Source organism: Musa acuminata, chromosome BXJ1-2 (genome assembly GCF_036884655.1).
Source record: "Musa acuminata AAA Group cultivar baxijiao chromosome BXJ1-2, Cavendish_Baxijiao_AAA, whole genome shotgun sequence".
Classification (NCBI taxonomy): domain Eukaryota; kingdom Viridiplantae; phylum Streptophyta; class Magnoliopsida; order Zingiberales; family Musaceae; genus Musa; species Musa acuminata.
Genome location: NC_088328.1, coordinates 32,574,786 through 32,583,852, shown reverse-complemented (window position 1 = coordinate 32,583,852; position 9,067 = coordinate 32,574,786). Strand labels below are relative to the sequence as shown.

General features: G+C 40.0%; 1 protein-coding gene across 3 annotated transcripts; it reads right to left on the bottom strand.

The window, feature by feature from the left end:
* Nucleotides 1-1,460: 1,460 nt before the first annotated feature.
* LOC103976738 (beta-galactosidase-like) lies at nt 1,461-9,041 on the bottom strand. 3 transcript variants are annotated; one of them, XM_009392047.3, is made up of 19 exons: nt 8,500-9,041; nt 8,311-8,406; nt 8,101-8,213; nt 7,949-8,015; nt 7,735-7,827; nt 6,877-7,020; nt 6,587-6,675; nt 6,407-6,512; nt 6,146-6,233; nt 5,572-5,690; nt 5,330-5,494; nt 4,743-4,924; nt 4,201-4,304; nt 3,824-3,933; nt 3,356-3,469; nt 3,153-3,260; nt 2,794-3,002; nt 1,878-2,154; nt 1,461-1,797 (listed from the first exon to the last, which is right to left on the bottom strand). In XM_009392047.3, exons 1-19 carry the CDS (start codon nt 8,659-8,661, stop codon nt 1,690-1,692), a joined length of 2,454 nt encoding a protein of 817 aa, XP_009390322.2. In that variant the 5' UTR covers nt 8,662-9,041; the 3' UTR covers nt 1,461-1,689. The 3 variants fall into 3 exon arrangements, with proteins under 3 accessions (XP_009390322.2, XP_064961335.1, XP_064961337.1); XM_065105263.1 differs by having other exon boundaries at nt 7,949-8,026; nt 8,101-8,406; nt 8,500-8,550; XM_065105265.1 differs by lacking the exons at nt 1,461-1,797; nt 1,878-2,154 and having other exon boundaries at nt 2,797-2,950; nt 8,500-8,997.
* Between the last annotated feature and the right edge of the window lie 26 nt (nt 9,042-9,067).

Here is a 9,067-nt window from a genome sequence, read left to right as displayed (position 1 = left end):
TAAAAAGAAAAATATAGCTTTATGTAGTAGCATCTTCGGCCGTGTCGACCGGTCGGCCCTCGCAGTGATGAAGAATCCTTTTGATCAACTCAACTTTTCCCATCTGTTCCCTCGCCGTCCGTGCGTTCCGGCGGGGAAGATGCATTCACCGGTGGAGCTTCACATCGCGGCTCCCACCAGCGACAGGAACACGAAAAGGGACCCCAGTTACTGAGATCTCACCCGAGACCTAGTTTTGCGAGCTTGACCAGGTCATGACCGCGACGACACACAAGACGAGCCGCGGATAATTAATATCCCCAAGCATGCTATTACTACTACTACTACGTGAGTTGGGTCGTGTCGTGCGGATCTGAACCAACCACGCGAGAACATTTTTGATGTGTAGCTAAGTCAACGTCAGAAAGATCCAAACGTGTTCGGCAAGTATATTTTTGGATGTTTGACTTGGGTATGAATACGTAATTCGCGTGTTGAAAATGAGGAATATGACAATTATGTGAAATCACCGATTATTACTCGATGCGTAAAGAGTCGATCATATTATTCTGATGAAAGATTTTGGTCGACATATCAGATGGACAAAGCATTTGAATTGATGTTCGCATTATTCACTGTCATATATTATGGTGAGGAATTTTGATCGAATTAGTTTTTGGCCAGCCAGCAATGATATGAGATTCGATTCGATCGTTCACCGATAATCATAAAATAAGCCAATTCTGATGACGACTCAATTCCTCCGTCTTTAACATCTCAGCTAATCATTCACGAAATCTTTAGGATCAACACTTGTGAAGAGGTATAACATCCTTTGTATTTAAAAGACATCACAAGCGTATAGCATTGATATGATATATTTCAACACCATCCACCAATCCACGTGATAACAATCGACGATCTCGACGGTGCCCAACGAAGGAGCTCCAGACTATAATGATGCGACACCTCAAACCCGAACGGGATGACCACTTGCCCTTGTATTGTCCAACTCCATACAAGTTGACGCCGCATACTACAAAGTCCTTCCAGAAAGCTTGGAACGATGGCACACGACTCGAGTCCATATAGGTAGTCGACAGTCATTAACGGACTATGTACGATTAATCCTCGTTTGCAGGTATAAAAGCCAACCATCAAGAAGCTAAAGCACTCTACTTCCTCTTACTCTACTCGACACTAACTTAAACTTCGAAGGGATCGAGTGGAAAAATCCCCCTTCCGAATTCGGCCAGTGTGTAAAAACTCAACAATGAAGAAACAAGCAACCCGCCAAAAAAGAAGGTTGGCCTTGAGAGATGAGGCTCGAACCCAACCCGACCCGACGCTCACTTCCAATATCCAACATTCGCATGGGCAACTTTGTGCATTCGCGATTGGACCGAACCGTACTGGCACTTTGGCCACGCAACAGAGGTTTCCAACAATCACAAGGGTATAGCATTGATTTGTGAGTTATACTGAAACATGTTGATGCTTCATTTCACAGCTTAAACAAAAAATAGTTTCAGGCTTCATGCCGACAGAGCATGAGTGTAACATTTGCAGTACATTCAACACTCGATGGAAAGAAAAAACTTGAAGAGAAGAGAAGCGAGTATACAAACAGGAGCTGGCACCGAGCTCTGTTTCTTACTTGTAACCTCTCGCAAAGCAAAGAAGGCTGTTCATATGAGAAGAGGGGTTTCATCAGCAGATTGCTTGTACTGCGAGCCTCCTGCTGAGATCGCTGCATTCACTGGGCCCGAATGCGTTTGCAGTCACATTGATAGAGCAGTTAGATCGACCGATGCATGCCTGGAATCAGAAAACATCGACGTCATTTGACCTGGTCTTGGTGTATGCATGTGTTCTTGGCCAAAGGAAACATCCATTACCTTCTTTACGACCGCTAAGGCATCAGGAGCCTCACAAGAGCCCTTCTTAAACGAACCACAAGACCCCTCAGGATTTCCAAAGCTTGCAAATTGAATCTTGCTGAAGCTTCTGCTCCCTTGGCATGACAGCTCCAGAATGCTTCCCTCGACAACATTGGCACATACTGTTCCAATGGTCACCGTCTGGAGACTCACTTGAGAAGGATCACCACCGACTTCCTCGAACAAGATCAGAGTATTGGGTCCCTTGGTAGTGAAGGATTTAGGGACATGGTACCTATTGGAAGCTCAATTATGAGTCTAGTATCAAATGGTACAAGAACAATTTTTGAATACTATTCTTTCAAAAACTTGCTTGTTCTCAGAGTTCAGTTTCTGCCTTTACTATAGAGTTGAGGTGGGGGAAAGAATTCCTTTCAAGTGCTTTGAACAGCAATATGAATGACAAAATAACAAAGACATGAAAGTGAAAAGCGAAATAGAATCATGATACTCGACGTCTACTTTCGTATGATTATACTTTAAAGCTAATGCATAACTTCAAAACTTTTGTTCTGCATCAAAAAATTTACCCTCTTTAGAAGCTCACTAAAGTTATTTGATGACCAACAACAGGATGACACCCAGTAGGTCAGTTGGCATCCTCTTTTTCTAGGAAATCTGATGTTCTAATTTTGCAGAAGCGACTGTGTCGTTGCTCAGTCTTGCATTATCGATGTGTGCTAGTTGGTGGTGCTCAAACCAGCACCACAACATACAAAAGTTTGAACCGAAAGGTTAATCTGTTATCTGTATCGCCCAACAGAAATTTTGATCTCAAACCTGTGGGTATGATAGCCCTTCCTAATGCAAATTTTAATATCTGCAGACAGTGCAGAACTAAAACAGCCAAGAGTTTGAAGCTTAATGAACTTACCATCTCTGAGAAGGCATTCCGCATTCAGTTCTACACTTGTCCGAGTCATATTTTTGTCGGTAATCACAAGGTTCACACCCGCTGTCAGCAGCAAGGAAGCTTGGCCAGTAGCGCCCAATGCTCTGCCCGTTCACCCAAGCATGCCCTTTCCCCATTCCTTGCAGGTCCAACACGAGACTATCATTGCCATCAGGAACCTCAAATGTTGTCTGAATCAAATAAAACCAACCAAAATATATAGTCTTGCACCTCCACAAAAGTTGAACTTTAAACATACTAATTCATCGTTGATAATCATTTGAGAACAATGTGAAAAACAAGAAACGGTGGTCTCCAGTAAGTCTTTAACTTTTCATTACCTTATACCAAGTCATTGACTTGTTAATAGGAAGTCGATCAGAGTTCCAGTTGAGGCCATGGGATGCTGATGGCAAGTAGATTTTGCTCATCTCTCCATTCAGTCCAATCTCGCAACAATTTGAATAGAGTTTTAAGAGCCACAATAATATTTATAGAACAAGAATGTTTTCTTGAATCATCTAAATTAAGTACTTAAAGATACCTTGTATGACCATTTGTTTTTTGTCAAGTCAATTTTTTCCTTTCCATTTCCAATAAGTTCAACAGGACCACCATCGATTCCAGCCTTTTGCAAGTCAAAAAATGCCCCATAGTTCTGACCAGTACACCAGACAAGCATGCTGTTACCAAAGTTGTTCTCGTTCCACATGAAGCATTATCGATAACAAATGGAAAATTTTCTCTCAGAATCATGCATCCTTTTCTTTCTTCAACGAAAATAAGGAACCATATGATATCAAAGCAAGTCCTAGTTTAGTGCTTCAAGGGACTTTGGAATTTCAAAAGATGCCCAAATAAATCTTTATAAAACACAACTTCTCTCAAAACCTGTGCATAGATAGAAAGCAGCTAGACTTGTTGGCACCCTTAACAATAAGATTAACAATAGATCTGCCTACAATAGATGAACTAGAAAACTATAAATGTATGTGCATATGGAAATACAAACCGCCAGACCATCAGTAGCACTGAGCAATGTAATGAAATTATGTCCATCCCTCAATTCGGCCTCCTGCTCAAAGTCAAACTTGTAAGATCCTTTTGTAGCATAACCTGATCCTGTTGTTACAAACTTTGTTAGACTGTTTGCAAAAAGACAAACTTGTAAGATCCTTTAGTAGTATATCCTGATCCTGCTGTGACAAAATTTGATAGACTGTTCACAACACTTTCCAATCTAAACATCCTCAAAGTTTGTTGTTTTTACATTTACTAAATGAAGGGTATATATGGGAAGAAAAAAAACATATAAAATTAGTTCTGTTCTTGCACAGTTGGAACTCAAATTGAGTTTACAACTAAGAAGGCACTGATAAGAAGAATTACCTATTAGGCGGTTGTTAACATAAGCATGAAGAATGTGGCCTTTTGTTTTAACCCGTAGGTTCATCTTCTTGCGCCAAGATGTACTGGATTTGTTGAGTGTCACACTGTAACAACATGTACTTAAATAAGAATTCTTATGATGCACAAAGTGACCAAACAAGAAAAGTATAGATGCTTTTTCTGATTCATACAGCTTATAAAATAATAGAAAATTCATGAAGTAAACTATACTACTATGGATTAGGTTTTATGATGGTGCACTATTAATTAGGACACAGCATTTATATGAGACAATACATAAACAATACTAGCGATTGCTGTATTAAGTTTTTACCTACCAAAAACTCTGGCAATATGTTGCATTGTGTAAGATATTTCTGTTTAGCTTGTCTAGTCATACTTTTTTGGAATGTCAAGTTGAAAGGGTAATGAACTAACACTGTGGGTTGTTAGTTCTTGACGCTATATCCATTTGATTGTCATGTAGCTACCGACCGAACAATCGATGTTTATTTTGCAAGATGAACATAAAAGTATATTACCTGGTCATGTACCACAAGTAGTCACTAGCATCACCAGTAGTCATGATCTGCTCTAATAGTGACTCATTAGAGAATGACCCCTTACCATTGAGGGTATCCTCCATGATTTCAGAGTGCCATTTCCAACTCAATTTTGTAGACTTGACAGGTTTGTTAACCATCAAAGAAGTTTGTGTGGTTACCTGCATGCAAATAGAATTTAAAGAAATTCCATTAACACCCAAGTATGAGATAACCTTGATGGACAATAGTTCCAACTTCTTAACATGCACCAAAGACTCCTGTTTAGATTAGGTGTTATTATAAAATTGTCCACATTTTAAGTACATCTAAACCTAATTATGAATAAATTTTTGGCTTGTCTTGATCTATAATGAAGTGTACAATTTAGCCATGTAAGTCAATCTGAATTACATTCCGTTTATTCTAATAGTTATATCTGTGCCGGTTAAAGGTATCTTGGATTATAAAGACTCCTTAAGGTCTTTGTCTTGATTTTCCTTTCATATGCCATAAAAAGCTTAGGCTAATCACATTTGTACAAAGAGGTCCAATTCCATCCTATTGAAAAGATGTAAGCAATTTACCTTGGCAGTGTTGTAGACTTCCTTTTTGCAATCAGGGAGGATACTGATAGACCTAGAAGGCACAAGATATGTGTTTCCATTGTATGTTGCATTGGCATCATTTGATTGATTAGCATTGGTCAAGAAACAGCCAGAACTAGTTTCATTTATGGAGAACTTTGTTACCTGCAAAATAGTAAATTGGTGTCAGTTTTGTATGCCATGCATCAATAGGTAAAAACAGAGGGATAAGTATGACAGACCGCCAATGCATTTCCCAGCTGTGTGGTATTGACTTCACCGTATGTGAGAATCTTCTCCATCATTTTAATGGCACTATGTAATTGCTTCAAATGTCCCCACTTTGGTTGCCTTATGTTCCCTTTATAGATGAGGAAAAGATAATATTCATGGATTGTTCAATGCTTGATAAACGGAACGAAAGAATCTTGTTAGTCTTAATTACATCACAAATATTATGGGCAGTATACTCTTAATGAGTAAGAAATGGTATTTCTAGTACATCGGTTTGCCATTTTGAATCTTGTGCTAAAAAAAAAGTCATGTAATTTTGCTTGACTAACAAATATCTCATTCTGCAGAAGCATTTTCCCAAATCTCCACACAAAGGCATAAAAAGAAAACAAAAGATTCAGAGTTCCGATAATATTCAGTTAATATAAACACTCAAACCGTCAATCAGGAAATGTTTTGCCTATAATATAGTAACAAAGTCTTAAGATGCTTCTAAAGCTGGTTTTGTTGCAGGGTCTAAACATGCATTCTACAAGTTGATACTGAAATGTTTCTGTCAAGAAGGTGTCATGTGATAAGTACCATATTCATCTAGAGGAGCATCATAATCATATGATGTTGTAAGATAAGGACCTCCTGATGTCCGACCAAAATTGGTTCCTCCATGATACTGAAAAAGAGTAATGGGATAGATTAACAGCAGAGACAAGCATGATGTAATTATCCCTTCTGAAAAAGTTATTATGTATTAAGGTAGTCAATTATAACCAACTCTCAGCATACGAAAGAAACTTGTGTCGATTAATTCATAATGATGTATGCATTGAAATGTGTATTTTGCACCATATAATAATTCTGGAAGGTGCCTCCAGATGCAAAGAAGTTTGCCACTGCATAAGCCACATCTTCAACAGGTCTATGAGGTTGACTCTCTCCCCAACCTTTGAACCTAAAGAATCTCAACAAACTCACTGTCAGGTTTGTACTGAGGGGTGAAATTGATTAAGAGCAAGACGAGCTCACCATCCGGTCCAATTTTCTGTCCACATTTTGGGAATGCTTGGGCGATTTGGCTTGAACTTGTGACAGTAGAAGCCATTGCAAGTATTTATCTGCAAGGTGGGAATGCCAACAAATTGTAAGTTGATTTAGTTAACGTGATCCTAAAACTAAAAGGAACTCTTACAAATATACTCTATCTGACTTGATGCACATCACTGCACCTGAGGATGCCAAGAAACTTGACAAAGTTGCCATTTTGACCTATCAACCTTAGAACAAACCATAAAAGATCTAGGTTTAGGTGTATTTACCATAGGAGATGGTGCATCTGCTTGCTGGCACATGATCCATGGCACATTCACATTGAGAGATTTTGCCATGTCAGCACACCACTGGATATACTTTTTCCCAGAATCTCCATACTTTTTTATGAAATTGCCATACTCATTTTCGATCTGATATATCAAAATTTTCCATGAGTGTTCTAGCAATCACAGTTAAAGAAAAAGTGATGATGTAGTCCTGATAGTTCGAAACAATATATATCTGTTTCACAGCAAGCACATATGGCCCACTTTCAGTATCTTACTATATCAATGGTTTTTCTTACAGATAATTCCCTAGATGAATTAACTGACCACATGCTCATGCTTGACATCAAAAACACAATGGGACACATTTCAAACTAATGGAACTAGTCCATCAAAAGCCAATTGTTTTCTTGTTCCTAATAAAATTTGGACTATGAAGAGTGCTATTCTTAGTTCCATTTGTGAAGCCAGATTAGTTGAAATGTCATGAGAACTTGCTGCTATTGCTATTGAATTGATTGATCACACTTCTACAACATAACATTAACTATCAAACAAGCAGTCAGAAAATGGATGGACAGATGGGGGGAGAGTGAAAATTTTGACTGTTACAGAAGAAAAATGAACCCCTTGAGAAGCCACAAGAATTGCACTTAGCAAATCATCTGGCTGATGTTATTCCATCTATTGAGATGACTAAATTGGTCACATGTTGTGATTTTATTTCCCTATCTCAAACTCATTTTTTGTATAGCTATTCTATATTAAAATTAATACTCAATGAAATTACATGTCAGATCTTCCTTGCAGAAAGACATTATATAACAGAAGCGTTTGTGTTTTCACTGACTACCCAACCTGTGTTATGATGACCGGTCCACCTTCTGGAGCTAATAGTTTTTCCTTTTTGATCATGCTCACTATCAAAGTTGTGAAAGTTTGCATCTCAGCCTACACGATGGAATAGAGGACATGTTAAAAGTCTTTTTGCCTCATAATTAATAATCACTTTAAACAGAAAATTCACTGAAATAGCAGATAATTAATAGAAATAAAAAAGCTAGAAAGGTACCTTAAAGATGTCATTATTGGTCCTCAGTTCAATTCCTGGAATCTGATGTAACCACACAGGAAAACCCCTGCAAAAGAACTGAACCCGATCACACATGATGTTATGGCCACAGCACCAAGAATATTCTCTAAATAAAGTTGCTAAGATTTTACCCATAGTTCCACTCAGCACAAACATATGGTCCAATCCGGAGAACTACGTAGAGGCCGGCATCCTGCACAATCTTGATGAACTTGATGAAGTTCAGGTTGCCCTCGAAATTGTACTGCCCGAAAGAGAACGTAAGAGAGGCTGCTCATTAGATGACCAATCACTTGATGTAATGGATATGGCAATGCAGCAAAGTCGAGATTTTGGGGAACCTCTCCACGGCTTGGTTCATGAGCGTTCCAAAAGATGTAGGTGTCGATGGCATCGACTCCACCCTCCTTTGCCTTCTGTATCAGATCTGGCCACATCTGAAACACCATCAAAGCACAAATGGGTTAAAATCATAGGCGATACGGATTTCGCCAATGTCATTGGAGGGAGAAGGTAGAGCGGTGACCAACCTCGGCGGTGCTCCGTGCATAATGAATGGAGCCGGAGATGAGAACCCGGCGTTGGCCATCGATGATTATTGCTCTTCCATCGTAGGTCACGTTCATCGCCGATGAGCTCAGGCAGCAAGCGATGGCGATGACCAGCAACAGAGCTCTCGAAGGACCCACCATCGTCCTCGTCGTCCTCGCCGGCTCCCGTGACTCCCATTTCCCAGATTTATAGTGGAGCCGTCGAGCTTCGCGTCGGAGAGTACAAATCTGGGTCGAGAGGGGTCAGAAATGCGCGGGCTTCCACCGCTGAGCAGCACCTCAAATCCCCAAATTTAGTCCCCGATGCGGTCAACGCAAAGGGTTCGGAACGACGCTTCCCCGCCCATGAAACGCGCGGAAGGTGCCTGAGACAAGACAGTGATGTGAGCGAATCTCCTGCGGACCCCTCGTCTTCTCGAGCTCCTGCTTACAGGATCACCGTGCCCTTGATCTCTCTTGATCGAACACCGGAGGATCGGCGATTCATCTTCCAGATCTCAACGTCACGAATCAACTACCTCAACGGTCGATCAGCACGGTTGGTGAA